Consider the following 18405-nt stretch of genomic DNA (forward strand, 5'->3'; position numbering starts at 1 on the left):
ACCTTGGCGCATGGAGGGAGTGTCCCCCCCCTCCGAACGCCAACCCCTGAGGCAGTTATGATCAGCTCGCGGCCCGGAGCGGACGTGCGCGTATCGTGGGGAGCCTTCAAGTTTTGTCTTTCTGATTCCTCACGACTGGTAACTATAGTCATCACCAAATACCTTTTTCAACGCAACTCCCCACGCGACTCCGCGTCGGTTTTTTTCTACGGTGCAGGGATTAACCTGGCCATCGCTACTTTCCAAGTCAAGCCACCGAGTCTAGGGGACACGCTGGGGCCGATCGACCCATTCACGGTTAGACGACAGAGCTAGCCTGGCGCCCTCCCGGAAAACACCCCAATTTTCACGTACAGCTCCTTAGACTCGCCGCCGGAATCGTACCCGAAACCCCGGCTGATGGCATCTGTAAATATTGACCGTAATGATATTGTAATCGATTTGTATATAAGCTTGGCTTGTACTGTACCAGTCAGAGATCCTTACCCCAGAGAAATATGGAGAAATACAGCAGGTACCTAGAATTAATGTATTACTTTCTGCTCTCCTCTTCCCTTCTCTCTCTCTCTCTCTTTCCTTCCTCCGGAGCGGCCTTCGGGGTTACGCTCTGGAATCCTTCGCTGGAATTGCCCTTGGGATTACGCTCTAGCATCCCTCTTCCCCTGGAGTGGCCTCTTGAGGATTACACTCGAGGATCCTCACCCTGGAGCAGTCTTTCGAGGATTACGCTCTAGGATTTCCCTCCTGGAGTGGCCTTTCGAGGATTACGCTCTTGGACTTCCCTCCTGTAGTGGCCTTTCTAGGATTACGCTCCAGGGCCTTTCCCCCCTCCTCTTCCTTGATCCCTGCCCAGAGAGAGGACCAGCCGCAGCCCCTATCTGCCCGGCGGACTGCCGACTACGGAAGCTGTTCAACAGTGACGACTGAGGAAGTCACACCCCACCCCAAGCCACTCCAGCACTGGATGCTGTAGCCGGGACACGTCAAACCATATGACAGGGTGCCCAGAAGGACTCAATGGTCTTGCCGGCGACCACACTAGGTACTGCGCTACAAGATGGAGGTCCACCAAGGGGATACTCTTGGGACTAAATCTCCAGTATGCGTCTCACCAGGAGTCCCAAAACGAGAGAGGTGACCCTATCAATTAAGGCCAACCTCTGAACCCATTAACCTGGACTAAACCAAGTGCACAAGCATCCGTGGTGTTGCCATCGCCGTCCAAGGTATTTGACCAACTACCATGTGGGAAGCAACCCCGGGAATAATATTGCTTCAAAAAATAAAATATGCGACATTTTTTTTATGGGAACACAAGCAGAAGTTCATTTTCCTATAGCAGATTCTTTATTTAGTTTGACGCCGTCCCCGCTACCTCCTATGATTTTTACGTGATACCTAGATGTGTCCCAGGAACTGATTCGTTAGTACATTTGGTGGCACGATACCGTGCAGCGGTGATACCTAAACTCTAACATGACAGATTACACTTTGACGAGCAAACATTTCACTACTACATAACACTTAATAAACTGGGCTAGTGGCACGTAGGCCCGTGTCTCTGGCGACTCTACGTGATACCTAGATGTGTCCCAGAAACTGATTCGTTAGTACGTTCGGTGGCACGTGTTGCCTTCTGGCTGCCCCGTGCGGGCCAAAAATAGTTAGCCGGTAAGCTAAGTTGGGGCGTGAAGCACCGACGTAAAGTCTCGTAGACTCCCCACAGTACTCACGTATTATGTAGAACACTAATCTTGGAGCACTGACTTAATTAAGTGAAATACCTCATGGTAGATTGAGGCCGGCTGCGGAACTGTACGTAAACGATTAAGAAAATATTATACTATTGAAACTACATGTCGGTGAAAGCAAAGGTTGATGGTTCCGCGTTGCGCGCAGGCTGCCGGCCTGTCGGAGCTCCTGAAGGACACTGACGGTGTCGCCGCGCGCGACCCCCCTCCCCCGCCAGCCCTCCCGCGGAAACGTGTGAATTTCGCGGGAAACTGAACCGGCCAGGTTCAGGACAAAGCGCACAGTGAAACCTGATTTTGCAAGGACTGAAATATTAATTGATGAAAAATAATGTTTAATAAAAACCTGTGGAAAAAATATACATAAATTAATTTGTTGTAGTGCGGCGGAGGGATATGCCACACCCGGCCGGATCCTTCCGCCGGCGTAGCACTCGTTGCCTGGCGTTCGCCTCGTCGCACGAACTACACTTTGCTGCGCGCACGAGCGCGTTCGGTGCACACGCCTTTGCGAGACGTTGATGAGGCATGACGGTCTATGCGACATAGAGGAGCATTGGCAGTCGGCGTCAAGTTAAAACCATTTATTTAAATTATGATCATCACCGTCATATTTAAATTATTTTTCTTGCTTAAAAATTTGAGGTTAAATATGTGTCTTGTTGTCCTCTTGAAGTATCATTTGATACTATTATGTGGCCTTTTTGGTGTGTGCTAAACTTCTGTTAAGAATTTATGAGACCAAAATCGACTTTTTTAAGTTAAGCAATGGTTGTATTTCTTAAACGAAAGTAAGTATTTGATAAAATACAAATCTTTGTCAAACAAAGTTAAAAAATTGTTAATCTCGGTTTAAAATTTTAAAAGTGTGTGATTAAATTTGTTGTAATTATCTAAGTTCAATTAGTTTGAATTATATTTCTGTACTATAATTTTACAATTATCCTCACTTTACCATACCATCTTTGACTATATATACCATTTACATTTGTAAATAAACTTTTTTTTCTCCAAATAATACATACACGTTATCTAGTGACTATTTTGTATTAAAATGAATTATTCGTTTCTTTAGTTGGTTTATATCATGTCTGATTCATGTCAAAACACGCCATTAATAACCAAACAAATTGTTCATGCAGGAACTAAAAACGTATCTTTTACTATAGGCACAAAGGTTGGTTTGTTTGTTGGCATCATCAAACGTATGTTAATCATTTAGTATTTACACTAGAAAATAAATCTGGGATATTGTCTAAACAAATTTTTCGTTATTTTTCTCGTTTAATTGAGGGCAAATGTAAACGTTTTGTGTATCATCATTCTGACATAACCTTATTTACTCTTACATGTGTATTATTTCTATCATAATTTAAGCTATTGCTTTCTGCTTATTGTAATTTGAATACGCTGTTTTGACTTGTTTCGAATTTCATAAATTTATTATTTTTAAGATTTTCTACAATTTCTTGCAGATATGGTGGGTAGTGAAAAGAAATGTGATGCAGCTTACTTAAAAAAATATAAAATAAATATAGTTAACACATCAGGTAGTGGATCTCTTGCCTAACACGTAAATGTATACTGTATGTACAGTTTGTCATTTTGTTTTTATGCATAATAGTTATAATTGGAATTAATTTTCAATTTCTTGTTTTATCTATTTTATTTACTTTCATGTCCTAGTAAGTTGTTCATGTGTAAATTCCGCACTATTTATTTTGGTCAAAGACAAGGCTTCCTAACCCACTTGGGCCATGCCTAACATTGAAAGTCTCAGGTTGGCAGCTTTTGGTAGATTGGGTAATTTTCTCGTCATGTGGCTTTTCCATAAATAAAGTAATTAAATTAAGAAATACCTTTTTTGAACACTATAGGCCTTCCTCTATTTACCTAATAAACAGTGACAATAAATTCCTACTAGTTTCTCAGAAATTACAGTTTGTAAATCACAAAAGATAGCTTATGCAGTGAAGCGGCTGTCACCATGTTGTGCTTTAATTGCGTCGTTGATCCTGTAGTTTTCCATGTGTAAGAACGTGTACCTATGTTCTGCATTTGGATATTGTAATACAATGGAACGTAAATAATAATTTAAAAAAAAAAGTTTTTCCCTTCTGTGCATCCAAAACTGAGCAGAAGTTAGCTCTATCCGCCGGCTCTATCCAGCCGCCCGGGACAGACAGCTTGGGACAACAACAGCCTAAGTCATTCCTCGCAAATATGGCAATTTCCAACCAAGTTTTAATATTTTTACAAGAGAATGAGCAGTCATAACGTTAGAGCAGTTACAAGGACCTTCATTCATGTGTCTCCTATCAATAAAAATTAAATTTTAAGAGTGAACCATCGTGCAGCTTGCACTAGGGCCTCAGGAAGCCCAAAGTGTTGTTTTCATGGAGTATATCACAAACATTATTTTTTTGTCACTCTGGCCATTGGTACCAATAAAGCTGATTCCTTCCTACAGGTATAGACCAACAAATAAAAAATAAATTTGTGAGCAAACTATTGTAGAGGTTGTCCCAGGAGCCTTGAAGGCTACCAATGTGTGGTTTTCACGGAGTATATCACAAACATTATTTTTTTTCGGCCACTTTGGCCATTGGTACCGATAGAGCTGATACAAAGGTACCTTCCTACAGGTATAGACTATCAAATAAAAAATAATTTACACAGCAAACTATTGTACAGGTTATTACTCAAATTACAAAAATGTAATTCTTTATCATAGTAAATTCAATTAATATAATTAAGGGGCCCATAAAGTCTAGGTATATGTGTGTTAATGAGGCGGAATGATAAGCGCGATGCTCACTGGTGCTTCCAGCACTGTATATAGCCTCTAAGCGCAAGGCTGTGAACTGGCGCGCAGTCTTCTCGTCTTCCATAAGACTTCTGTGAAATTTGAGCGGTGACCGTACCATTTAGTGGCATAGAAGTTAAGGTAAAGGTGTAATGCAAGTCCCTTAAGTACTTTCAAGAATCTGTACTGGTTCTTGTACGCCTAAAAATTATTCTGAAAACATGCGTTTTAGCCATTTTAACGCTTTTGAAAATGTAGTTTAAAAAAACTTAATTCGAAATCAAAAGTACTTTTCGGCCCTCAGCGAATACTTTAATGCTTTTCGGAAATAGACCCCACTTGGATATCTTAGTTTTGTAAATCGTGATGTTTTTTCTAAAGCTCTGCATACTGTATGTGCCCGGGTAGGCAGGGCTCTTAATTTAGCATGAAAAGTTTACTAAAAATGAAGATTAAAATAATACAAAAAAAAATCAATTTAATTTTGTATGATCTTGCCTCTCTTATTAGTAACTCCTTTTTTTACATTAATGATGGCACATTTTTTGAATACATAAAAATTGGTCTGTTTATTTTCATTATTATGAGTAGTTTTGTCCGACATGCTTATTACAAATTATTTTACTATAAAAGTACATTACGTATCAGTAAAAATGTGTCTTTTTGTTTATGTAAGTATAATACTCTATCTTCATGAATAAAGAAAATGTTTAAAAATAATTAGGTACAATAACACTGATATCTTAAAAAAAAAAAAAAAAAAAAAAAGACCATAAAATGTTGTTTCTCCTGCTGGTGTGCCCGGAAGTTGGAGCGCTAGTGTTGGCTGGTGGCTGCAGGTGGTGTTCCATTTTGAGACGAGGAAGTGCGATGACGATGGAACGCTCCTGGACGACAGTCGGAGGCTCGGCCGGCCGATGGAGCTGGTCCTGGGCAAGCAGTTCAAGCTCGAGGCGTGGGAGTCGATGGTGCAGATGATGGCCTTGAACGAGGTGGCCAAATTCAGAGTGGACAAAAGTGTAAGGTTTCTTCGAATAGCGAACCTAACTGTTTTTGTCAGTCACCTGAACTCTCTGTTCATATTGACAGGTAATTGGCACATTTAGGGCCAGTCTCACCATCTCTGGGGAAGGTATTAGCTTTTTATTTTGTTGGTAAATATTCAAAATGTCTTACCGTCGTCGGTAGCTTTCGTCAGTAGATTAATTTGCAGTCTATTTACCAGCAGGTTGAAGCTGTAAGAACAAAATACACTGCATATAAACATAGTCATTCTTTATTTTGTTAAAAAAATGCATACAGACCAACCAAAAATTTTGATGCAATGAAAAGACATGATACAATTTTGCAATATTTCATTAGAAAAACATGTTGGATAGTGTTATAATGATTTAGTAGTACTTATGATCATCAAAAAATACATTATATTAGCACAAGGTCCTACCACAATGTACACTATAAAAATGTCCGCATTTTTTATGTAAAATTTAAAATAAAGAAACATGATTACTTCTAACACTGATTGACTATTTTAACAATCATTTTACCAAGACTCATATGTGAATGATGAATTTTTACATTACAAAATGTAATTTTACATAGCTAAATGCCTAATGAGGTCAGGCACATTCCAGTTCTAATGTTGTAAATCACACCTGTTTTAAAATAATACATATAGAACTGCTTGTTATTGTTTTAACTAATATAAAAACATCTTCTATCTTCTGGTATTGATTATTAAATTGGTAATGTTTTAATGACAAACTATGAAACATCAAATCACCTTTTTTTGAAATAATGATTAGACAATATTAGTTATCACACCTATGTTAAGGCAAACACAAATTTAAACAGTTAATTTAAAAAAAAAAACCACTTCAAGTAGGTACCCACATCATCATTAAAATAATTCCAAATGTATATTTCTAGCATAGTAAGAAACATTTTCACATCCAACAATTAGGTAACTCTATTTTCAGACACAATAATAAAATCAAATGGCAGGTACAAGCAACTAGATTACACCATAAAAACTATGAGAAAAACCATCATGAATAACAAACTGAGCTTCGACCATTCTGTCATTTTGTGAAAGCAGATTGTTGTGTTATTAATTATAATTATTTTCGTACCACATAATGATGTGTTGAACAACCAATCAGAGTCCGTTCACTGTTCAACCCAACGGAAAGCATTGCCATGTTCTGGGCAGTTAACCAGAACTAGAAATTGTAGGTTAAACATGCAGGTATGTTAACCGGCTGGGCATTTACCAGGAGGTTTGCTAGGAAAATGGTTAGACAGACCCTTAGAGAAGGCTAAAATTTTACTGTGACTATAAAAAGTTGTGAAAAGGTTTTGAAATTGCATTTAAAATGGGAGAAATTAGTTTAGTCATGTCCCCCACTGTAAAAACTGTAGTGTAGGGAATTCAAATTGCTTACAGTAAAAATACTTTTAGAAGTTCCTGTTTCTTTTACTTAATATACTTTTGAATATTTTTTTTTTTTTACTTTTTTTAAACTTGCAAACAGTTTTGCCTTAAATATTTCCTGTTAAAGAAACGAAAGTTTAATGTTTTACCCTTAAAAATATTTTAGTGGGTTTCTTACTATGGCAACCTTAAAAAAGTTACCTCATTATGTCTTATCAATTCTTGTTTAAAAACACACACACAAGATACTTTGGACTTTCAACACAACCATTATTGTGGAATTTTACAGAATAAGAATTTGGTGACATGCATAAATTGCTGTGTTATTCCTTCGAAATGTACCTGCAGGCATTGCCTCATACATTAATGCGCCTGTCTACCTGATATGTGGCCTGCATTGCTGCATCTGTGCTTTCTAAACAAGATTTTTTGTATATAGACAATCTGTTTTCATGTGTAAGAAAAACACATGTCAGTTGATGATGACTAAATGTTTTTTTCTCATCACAAACATATTTTGGAGCCCAGCAGAAACAGCATTTTAAGTCTGCTGTAGCTGGAAACATGTCTTCTAAATATATACATAGAACATTTTGTTCTAATTGCAATTGGCTTTACACCAATTCATTAATAATGTTAGTGCTGACATTTGTATAGCATTAAGAGGTGCTTTGGAGATGGAAAGACTTCACACCAGCACCTTATACACAGATGCAATACTACATTCAGTACACCAGCATCATGAATAATTATGTCTTACACACAAACTAAATCCCTATACTGTGAAAGGTCTTTAATCCGGCATTCTATGGTTTGGCGCATGTCTGTAATCCTGCACCAATCAAGCTGCTCCTGTTTGGATTTTTTTCTGGTAGATTCCGGCTGTTGAACTTGACCAAATGCATTACTGCGCTGCCTGAGTTTATAGTTACAGAGTGTATTGTTACTGTTGGTTTTCATTTAAGTATGCTTGTTTATACTTTTTCTTTATATAAAGCTGTAATCACACCTTGTTTTAAATACTGTTTTAAATGGGGGTAGCAGGGTTCGGAACGATAGCCCAATTAATTTTAAGTCTATTTATTAACTACACACATAAATACAATTAGCTCTGAATTTACAAACAGTAATGTTCATCTGCCTAATTGCCTAATGGTCCTAATAAATACAGATGCCTTTAGTCTGTCCGTGTGTGCTCCCCACTGCCTACACTTGTCCACTTGTGCACTGTCCCGCTTCTTCTCTTTGCTGATGATGTGTCTGTCTTAAAACTCGCCTCGCCTGTTCGCTGTTGTCACTACCTACCACTGCTGCCGTGCCTTGCACCTCTCGTCTCGCTTCTCAGCTCCTTGGATGTCGTCGCTCTTCACGTCTCTCGTACCTCGCACACGCAAAAACTATCCCAACTCTCGCTTGCTTCGCGACTCACGCCTCTTGCGTCAACACAGCAAAACTCTCGCTTCCCAACTCTACGTGCGCACCCAGCTCACACAACTTTGCGCACCCAAATATACTCCTTCACTTAGCATGCCTCTTGCACCTTGCACGCCTCTTGTGCTCTTATCTGTCTAGCACTTGTCCACCAGGACCTTATATACAATTCTCGAAGGCTCGCCAAAATATCTGGTAACCCCATTTCACAATGAGGGAAACAGCCGAAACCCTTCCAGGTGGTGGCGCGGTGACGTCAATGCTTACGCACGTGGTGGGGCAAGGGGTGGGGATAGTGGCTCACATTCCCAGCGGTCACGTGGAGGGATGGGGTTAGTGGGCCAGATTCCCAGCAGCGAGAAACCATTTATTTATTCTGAAAATAATTTTTTTTTTATAAATTTTTGCTGTTTATTTAGTCAATTGCATTACTAAAAATATTTGTGTGTATCAGTTTGCACAAACATATTGGACAAGAAATTTTATTCAAAAGTAGAATAGTACAATGATAACAAAGATAAACCACCACCACCACCTATGTAGAATAAAATTTTACAAATAGAGGGATAAGAATGTATTATGTGTGCAACTATGTAAGTAAGCAAGTATGAGAGTACACATGTATTCAAGTATGTAAGTGCACAAATATGAGTGTGCTATAATTTAATCAAGATATCAAGTGCTCAACTCCTGATCATCACATTGTTTGTTGAGCATTATACGCTTATTACACTCTTGACAACTTCGTTGCATCAACTTACCCTTACGTTTGCGAAAAAGCTTCACTTTAAAATAAAAGGGGATTAAAAGTCAAGAAACATAAATTTACTATTTTTTACCTGTGTATATATATATTTTTTGATTGTAATATATTATTCATTGACAGAATACTATATGTAGAAAAAATGGCAAATTAAATTTTTTTATTTGTTGTTTGTCATTTCTATTTGAAAAGCATCTTTCTTGTAAATGTCAACGCATATTGTTTCATAGCTTGCTTGCAGATTAAGAAGGCTTTTTTTTTGCCACAAAGTTAAGTTTACAAGTGGCATACTTAAATGGATTTAATTTCTTGTATAGTGCCTAAAAAATATTTATTTTTCTGAAGTGATTTAGGCTAGAGTTAAGGGTGGATACAACCTTGGAAGGTACAACTGTTGATTCAGGTGACAAGGTAACAGTTTCACATTTTTTTTGTTAGAGCTGAATTGTCACAAAAAAAATCATAAATAACAGCCTTGAACATCCACTTCCACTAAACTAATATAATGTATAAGTGTCTTTAATAATCATAATTTTTGATCCAGTTATATGTCATTACTTCAGTAATAAAATTTGCAACATCTTGTGATTGGAGTATGTGTTCCCACAGCTTGTCGGTGGGTACCCATTTGTGTCGAAAACACTGCGAGAGGTTGGCAAGCCTGTGAAGCACAGATGCTGCGCAGCTCTGCAGAACGAGGGAGTTGGGCACAAAGACTTGAACGAGCTCCTCACATCTCCATGCGACTTGGAGTTTACTTTCGGTATGATCTTTTTGTTACATGTGTATTCAGTGTTTTTTTTTTTGTGTCAATCCTATATACCTATAGTTACGCTCATCACTAATGCACTGACACTAACGCCAAAGAGATATTGAAACAAGTGTATCGTATAGTCTACTCCATAGAGATGTGTACCGTATTTACTCGCATAATGTCCGCAATAATTTGGCTACATTTTTGACAAAAAAATGGGTGAAATTATGAGGTGAAGTCCGAAAAAAAATTTTTTTCCTCGAATTTTAAGTTTTTTGTAGAGTAAAAAAAATTGTTCTCTCATAATTAGTTTACTAGCAGAGCGCTGGTGACTGGCGACCCTCCGCAGCGGACGTGAGAAATGTGACAGGTGTCGAGATAATTGGGTGCCGGCGAATAGTGGAAGACGCCACTCTTTTTTTTTTCTCTCACTCGCGTGTGCACTCTTGTTCACAAGCCTCAGCCAGCCTACACAAAATAAACACTTTGCATGAAAAGATATTTTTTTAATCTTTCATTGAGATGGCCACTGACGGCACGGGGCAGATGTCTAATGTCTGCATTAGCCGGCGCCGGCGAGCCTACCTCCCTGTCCCTTGCCCGCTGTGTGTATAAAAAAACCATGCACATGTACCCCCACCACTTCTCCGCTACCTCCCCTACTTTGTGATGTAGTGTGAGTTAATGTGTACTGGCTTGTGCTATATATAGCCCATCCCCTTGCAACTCTCATGATGTCGCAGGCAACAGCGCATTGGAGTGCGAGTTTCTGAGTCCGGACGGTTTCACCACGCTACAAAACCCTCTCAGTGACCGCTCCGGAGAAATGAACAACTCAAGGTTAAAGCATTGTTGACAGCGTCAGTAATTTTCCATCCCGTTACTGTGCCTTTCAGGAGTGGCCAAGGTTGCTTTGTCTGGTGCGGACTTTATGCGGATTTAAAAAAATTCCATTTAAAGTATTTAAAAATAAATGTGCTGACATTATGCGATGGTGGACATTATGCGATTAAATACGGTTTAAAATAGAAAATGGAAGTGTAACAATAAACATTTGATATACACCTACATAAGTGGAACATGACTTAATTATTAAATTAAAGTGCCTTCGATGCCTTACGAATAACTATGCTTGTAATTACTAAAATGGCATATATCTCAGAAAGTTTAGCTCTAAACGGAAAATGGTGAATTTTTATTTTCCTTTTGGAACCATATGTTTGCATCACTGGGAATCTTTTTATGATATTTTGAATTTTGTTTTATCTTTGGTTTTTAATTTTTCCAATATGCGTATATCTTTAAAGTTTATAATTTTATTAAAAAAATGTTGGTATTTTGGTTTTTTTATGTGTACCAATCCCTCTCATAGCAGACTTCAGATTTGTCAAATTCATTTAGCGCAATGTTAATTTTACTGTCCCTGTCTTGAATAGCACGTCTATAAATTTCAGTTAGTATGAAATCGCCATAGGAAAAAAAGTCAGACATGACTCCACAAAGTCTTTTTCAACTCGGTAGACAACGGATGTACCGTGGCCTATAGTTAGCCATACAAGGGGAAAGATCTGACTTTGCTATCGGCAGTTGTACAAACATAGCTATTGCAAGTTAAGTTATGGCTATGGATTGTAAAAGACCAAATGTTTTTACATCTGGTTATGGTACCGTGCCGTACATTTGTCGCCCGGCCACAGACTGGGCTGTGAAGAAATTCAGTCTAGTCAGTGACAGGAAACTCGCACGCTCAAACACGAAGCAACATCTGCCCATTCGTCTGCCGGTAACTGTACGTGTGTAAGCACCTGCAGTTGGCATCATAGTGGAATCATGGCTTCCAAGTTAGAGCGTAATGCATCATGTTCAAGTATTTAAGACAAAACTAGAAGATTATGGTGTGCAGCATGACATGAACATTTACATAAGTCTGATGCTGTTGGTTTTTGTAGCGGGAATATATTTGACATTAGATACCAGAACAGAAATGAACAGATGATTCACGTGAAAAGGTTGTTAAATGACTGGTGCAATGAAAAAAAAAATCACAGGCCTGACAAGATTGGTGTGAACCAAGCGGTGATACACGATTAATTACATTAATTTTTGAAAATTAAAATAAAACATCCGGACAGTAATATCAGTTTCACTGTCAGTAAAGAATGGTTTGGAAAGTTTGCGGAAAGGTACGCGACGTGAGTTGGTCATGCCCGGGCGGGCAAGTCAACCAACTGACTGACTATAACTATTTGATTTCCTGTTACACTGTGTTGTATTTGTCATACAAAGTATTCAATGGTAGGCTTATAAAGATAAATGGTGTGACATATTTATCGTTGAGTGTTGTTCTACGCATTTATATTACATAAAGAATATTTCCCTACACATTTTGGAACACATTAAGTATATTAGTCTTGCTATTTATGGAGACAAATGCTTCAGAATACGCGATTTCGGGTAACACAAAAATTTTTAGGAACACATTGGTTGTGCTAAGTGAGGGATTGGTGTATATAATAATAGTTTGTATACCAAAAGTTTTTTTTGGCAGATTTGTTTTTTTGTCTTTGAAGTTTTATATTATTCTTTTGTGGTCACTTAATTTCTTGCTGCTAAAATTATTGGTAAATAGCACAACTGTGCTTAACACAAAAATAAAAAAATAATTTTTGAGACCATGAAAAAAACACATCCGAGGCTATTAGAGCCCCTGGTTAAACCTGTATGATGGTTCGCACTCTAAATTTTTTTATCGATAGTACACACATGTATGCTCTATAGCTGTGTTTGCACATTATGTTGTAAAAATATAAAAACTTTGTTGGAAATTGCCGTAGTTGCATAGAATGACTTAGGCTGTTGTTGTCCCAAGCTCTCTGTTCTTAATGAGCCAGATAGAGCCGTCGGATAGAGCTAAGTTCAGCACAGTTTTTATTTGCCGGTTCTGTTTGGTCAAGATTTGGTAACTGTCTATGCAGTTGAGTTGTTGCTATAGTGTGTCTCTTCCTTAAGATTGCAGTGTGCAATTTAAGGGCATATACTTTTGCTTTCAATGCACATATCTGCCATTAGCACTGTCTGTGTTACGGTGTGCTCTGTTACTAGATACATGCCAGAGAACACAAACGTTTTAGACACAACTATATAATGTAATAACACATTTTTTTAAATGTACTTATAAATTTTTATTTTGTGAACTAAATTTTGGAATAAGAATTTTTGAAATGCATTTTATTATTTCATTTCAACAAGAGAATCATCTGATTGATTCAATTTTTTACTTTTCTAAAGAAACGTAACTGAAACACACTAGATAGGTTTCAACCATTTTTGTCAAAACATTTATTATTTTATATAATTTAATATTAAAATCTTTGGCTATGTTAGACCATAGAACATAATATGGGAATGCGTTGTTATTAATACATAGAGACAGATTGCTACTAATAGTTTTTCGTGTGAAATGGTTATTCTTATTGGTGTTTAGAATTAAATAAATTTCCTTTCAAATTGTATGCAATTGTAATAGGTAATAAATTGTGTCGAAAGACACTATTTTAGGATCTTACAGAATCACGTAATAGTACCATATATTAATTGATGTAATGCAAAATAAGAATTTTAAAGTTAAGCTGGGTAGTACCTATCATTATGCTCTGTACTGCAATTTAAGCGTGAAACAGATACTATAGGTAATGACTATCAAGTTCTGCTTGTGTCAGACAGCAGGGGATGACCCTGTTTGGCACATCACTGTTCTTGCCAACAGCGACCTTTAAAATTGACGCCATTAATTTATTTAAGTGTATTTAAGCTCATATTCTTGGACCACGTGGAAAACACAATACGTAATTGTATAATCATGTAGTAAACTATTCGTGAAGGCACTGTACTATTTTCCTTCCAGAGCTGATAAAAGTGGAATCTCCAGAAGAATACGAGAGGGAATCGTGGCAGATGAACGAGCAGGAAAAGTTGCAGGATGTGCCAGTTCTCAGAGAGGAAGGGAACACCCTGTATCGCAAGGGCGAGTACGAAGCGGCCGCCAAGAAGTACGCACAGGCAATTGGACATCTGGAGCAGCTCATGCTCAAGTGAGTCACTTACAAGCTCGTCTAGTTAGTTTGGTCCCTCTTGACGGTGATTGCTGATCGCAAAGACATGGCCAATGTGTGTGAGGAGTGGCTGAATGGAGTTGGAACAGTTTAAGTATATTGCATAGCCCATTATCTATGCTTGGGTGTTGGCAGGTCACAGAAGTTACGCAAACATAAAGGAACTGAAGGATTGGTCTGGAAAATCACAAAAAATTCCCAAATTATGCATACTGGAAGTAATGGAAATTTAATTTCCATCTGTCTTTTGCTAGCATGCATTTTGTTTTTGATGCCTCATTTCATTTAATGTGCAAATTGTTTAAAATGATGTACTTAAATCATATGAATGTTATCTCTAAAAATGTTCTGTCTAAATTTAAAAAAAAAAATTAGTTCATTCCTGCAAATCTATTTCGTATTACATTTGCTCCAGTTTAATTTTTTTTATTACATGTATAAACATTTATCCTTTGATATAAAAAATTTGTAACATAGCCTGTTATCTATATAGTTTTTGTGTTTTAAGAGGGTATCATATTATGCTGAAGTTGGTTAATAAATAATTTATTCTATATACACCTGCCCCTCGAATTAACGCTGTTCAATTTGCGCTGTTTTGAAGTAACGACACCAATTAATTAGAGAATTTTTTGAAGTAGTGCGGTACCAGATTCGGAGTAGTGCTCTTTTCCGTCCACATAAGTTTTTAATTTTCATACGCGCACAATAGCAACTAAACTTATGTAACCTTAATAATGTGATGAATGAAAATATGATAGTTTACCCTTTACGTAATAGTTATACACTTCCTTCATTGCCTATTTTCTTAAGCCTAGTTAAAATTGTACATCAAATATTACGTAAAACCAATGTCCGATGCCCGCGTCTGTGTTCAGCAAATATTTTTACTACGACAGCCATCTGGTGAGTATGGCAAGAAGCTTTCGAGGTTGGTTAACCTAGTGCACGCCACATTGCACTAGTTGGTAGTTGTGTTTACAAAGTTACTTTTGTTGGTATCAACTTGCACGTGAACTAATTACTAAACCTAATAAGTACTTTATCTTGTCCTGTGCAAGTTACTAGTTTTTGATAAGATGGCGAGTGAAAGTGCGGGTTCTACATCAAGTGTCGAAATAACTCAGCGGAAACGTTTTATTTTAGAGGACTTTCACACTACCAATAATAAAACTTTAGTGTGTAAAGAGTTGAAGTTAGCAGACGTGCATTCAATAAACAACAGTCACAAATTACATTTCCAGATTAAAAAATCATGTTAATAGAAAACGTAAAATTTATTCTTATCCAAAATATTACACATTGATACAGAGCTTATATGTTAATAATACAATTATTTTTTAACACCAGAATGTTGTGTTTGCACCTGCATAGTAAGGAAATGTAAGGTTAGTAGGCTATGTAAAGGACAATTATGGCATCTGTGATTTTTATATTAATTTTTTTTAGATCATTTATCATTAAAATGGAATTTAAATTTTTATATTTGAATCGCTTATTTATGAAAGGGCATAAGTCAACTTTTTTGAAGAAATGAGTTACATACAGGATGCCAATCTGTGGGTGTATACGCATCGTTTAGTTACTAAAAGGCACTAGTCTGATGCATGGAAGTGGGTTTACCGACCGCCAGAAAATTTAGTTTAGTTATGAAAAGGAATTAGTCAGTGGACTTATGTCCTTTCATAACCAAATGATTACAGCTATTAATCAGTGGACTTATGTCCTTTCATAACCATATAATTGCAGCTAGTTACAAAGAGAAAACAAATAGCAGTATACTCTTCCGACCTCTTTGGCAGTATCATGCAGTGTTGCATGCTGGTATATTCTGCTATCATTTGTTTTGTTGTGTACTTTCAGTTACTTTTGGTTTGTTTACTAGTAGAAAATGAGTGAAATGGAGTCTAATAAGACTTGTGTGGAAAATGATTGTAACCATTCCATGAAACGTAAAAAAGGTGTGCGAAATGTGGAAGAATACAAATGTCAAAGAATTAAACGAGCTCGTCTGCAAGGAAAGGAGTATGCAAACTACAGAGGGAATGTTGTGAAAACTAAAAGTACTACCGAGTCGTGCAGGTAACCTAATTCTTCATATTATTTTCTTTTAAGATTTATATTCATTCATCTTTCAGATTTCACTCACGTAAACATAATTCAGTTTGTAGAAATGTATTAGTTAACTACCTATTATTGATAATTTGGAAATATTTAAAATAGCTCGCACGACTCATAAAAAAATTATTTTTATTGTTTTAGATGTGCAAGAAAATGCTATGACAAGATTGACATTGCACAGAGAGGGAAATTACTTGATGCTATACATTCCTTTTCATGCAAGAATGAGCAAGACATCTATCTTCAAGGTTTGCTTGACGCTGTGCCAATTAAACATCGCCGACCAAGGAATGGTGACAAGTCTGGAAAAAGGTCATCCTCCTTCACTTTTCATGTAGTTATTCAAGAACGAAGAGTGAAAGTGTGCAAGAAAGCATTCATTCAGTTATATGGAGTATCTGCCAAGAGGGTAAGGAGACTGCAAACATTGTTACTATGTGGACAAACTCCAAAAGACATGCGAGGCCAACAAAACAATAGGAAGTCGGTGCCTGTTGGTGATGTTCAGGCCATCAAAGACCACATATCTTCATTTCCTGTCAAGATAAGCCACCATGCATCCAAAGAATATAAATATCTTGATGCGCAGTTGGATATAAAGAAGATGCATACACTGTTCAAAGAGAAATTTCCTGATTGTAAAGTTAAGTATTCTTTCTATTATAAGATTTTCAGGGAAAATTTCAATCTCCACTTTGGGAGACCACAGATAGACACCTGTGGAGAATGTGAACAACTGAAGGTCAAGATAAAAAATCCTAATCTTAATGAATGTGCTAAGCGAGTTGCCATGGCCGAGCTGGCCATTCATGAAAGAAGGAGTAACAAGTTTTACACAAGCATGAAAGACACGAAACACATTTGCAAAAACAATGATAGTGTGTTAGGGTTAACGTTTGATTATATGCAGAACATTTCACTGCCCTGCATTCCAGTACAAGAGCTTTTTTACTATCGCCAGCTTTCGGTGTTTCCCTTTGCCATACATAACCTGAAAACAGATGAGGCGAGTTTATTTTTATATCACGAAGGGCAGGCAAATAAAGGGCCAAATGAAACATGCTCTTTTCTCCACAAATACATAAGTGACAATGTGCCTCCATGTGTTAAAGAACTGCACCTTTACAGTGATGCTTGCGGAGGGCAGAATAAGAACAATTGCATGGTAAGATTCTTGTTATCACTTACTGACACCAACAGATTTGACATTATTATCCATCGGTTTCCGATACGTGGTCATTCATATCTTGCTTGCGATCGTGATTTTGCACTGGTGAAACGTGTTCTTAAAAAGACTGATAGATACTATGTACCCATGGAGGTCTGCCAACTTATTACATCTGCAGGAGTTCCTGGAAAATTCACAGTCAACATGGTAACATCTGATGACGTGTTGGACTTCAAGAATTGGTGGCCCAGCCATTACAAAAAGACATGCTTATCATTGGAAAGCCAGAGTAAAGCAGTTCCGCGAAGCCAGAAGCAAGACTTTGCTGTATCAAGGTTTGTAGAGTTCCAGTACAACAGTCGCCATAAAGGTACTGTAGTTGCTTCCGAATTCATTGGCGGCCTTGTGTCACATACTTTTGTGCTTCGTCAATCATCCGACAAAAGTTTGAATCCTACTATTCCTGTTCAAAAGGCGTATCCTGCGAAAAATGTGCCAATTAATGCAAAGAAGATTATTGACTTAAAGAAGGTTCTCCGTTATGTTCCAGGTGAACACAGAGACTTCTACGATGAGATTATCCAGTGGCCTACCAAGCAAACAGACTGAGCTACCATGCCATTGTAACAGGCATTGTTACATAATAACATACAAAGTGTGAAGTTATATTAACACCTTTTGTACATGTTTTCAAAACAATGTGTAGTCTTACATCACTGTTGTTTAAAGTGAAATGATGCTTTAGTACATAACTTTTGTGGTGTTGTTTAAAGAGGGTATGCCTGTGATGTTATGCATTATAAGGTCAGTGAAAATGGCGTAAAGTGTTCAATAATATGGTGTACACGTTTACTGAACTATATCTAGGTTGAATTACATCATTGTATTTCGATTGGAATATTTTATTACATAAGTTTTGTTGACTTGCAAGGTTAAGTTATAAAAGGGCCTAAGTCTGTGATATTTAACAATTTTTTTCTAGCAGGTAATGAAACACTTGCAAAGCATGCACTTGTCAATGTAGTGACATTTAGGTACAGAGTAGTAAAAAAATATTAATTTTGA

The 18405-nt window shown here is 37.3% G+C and overlaps 2 protein-coding genes across 3 annotated transcripts in view; both read left to right on the plus strand.

Annotated features, from left to right (window-relative positions):
* Positions 1-2718: 2718 nt before the first annotated feature.
* Positions 2719-18405, plus strand: part of LOC134541664 (AH receptor-interacting protein) — a 29994-nt gene continuing 14307 nt past the window's right edge. The window contains exons 1-4 of one of the 2 annotated variants that reach the window (XR_010076675.1): positions 2719-2928; positions 5397-5576; positions 9795-9948; positions 13844-14030. Coding sequence is in view for 1 of the 2 variants with exons in the window: in XM_063385271.1 (XP_063241341.1) it covers positions 2839-2928; positions 5397-5576; positions 9795-9948; positions 13844-14030 (611 nt within the window). In the remaining variant the exon portion in view is untranslated. The remainder of the gene's footprint in view (positions 2929-5396; positions 5577-9794; positions 9949-13843; positions 14031-18405) is intronic. The other variant, XM_063385271.1, reaches the window with a different exon arrangement.
* On the plus strand, positions 14037-18232 carry LOC134541662 (uncharacterized). Its single transcript, XM_063385266.1, has 2 exons — positions 14037-16133; positions 16314-18232. Exons 1-2 carry the CDS (start codon positions 15943-15945, stop codon positions 17947-17949), a joined length of 1827 nt encoding a protein of 608 aa, XP_063241336.1. The 5' UTR covers positions 14037-15942; the 3' UTR covers positions 17950-18232.

The sequence above is a fragment of the Bacillus rossius genome, assembly GCF_032445375.1.
Source record: "Bacillus rossius redtenbacheri isolate Brsri chromosome 4 unlocalized genomic scaffold, Brsri_v3 Brsri_v3_scf4_1, whole genome shotgun sequence".
In the NCBI taxonomy this organism is placed as follows: domain Eukaryota; kingdom Metazoa; phylum Arthropoda; class Insecta; order Phasmatodea; family Bacillidae; genus Bacillus; species Bacillus rossius.

Excerpts from the sequence above, each read along its gene's own strand:
- LOC134541662 (XM_063385266.1), top strand. The coding sequence starts at position 15,943 with ATGAGTGAAATGGAGTCTAATAAGACTTGTGTGGAAAATGATTGTAAC. Across the intron at positions 16,134-16,313 it reads AGTACTACCGAGTCGTGCAG|ATGTGCAAGAAAATGCTATG; the intron begins GTAACCTAATTC and ends TTATTGTTTTAG.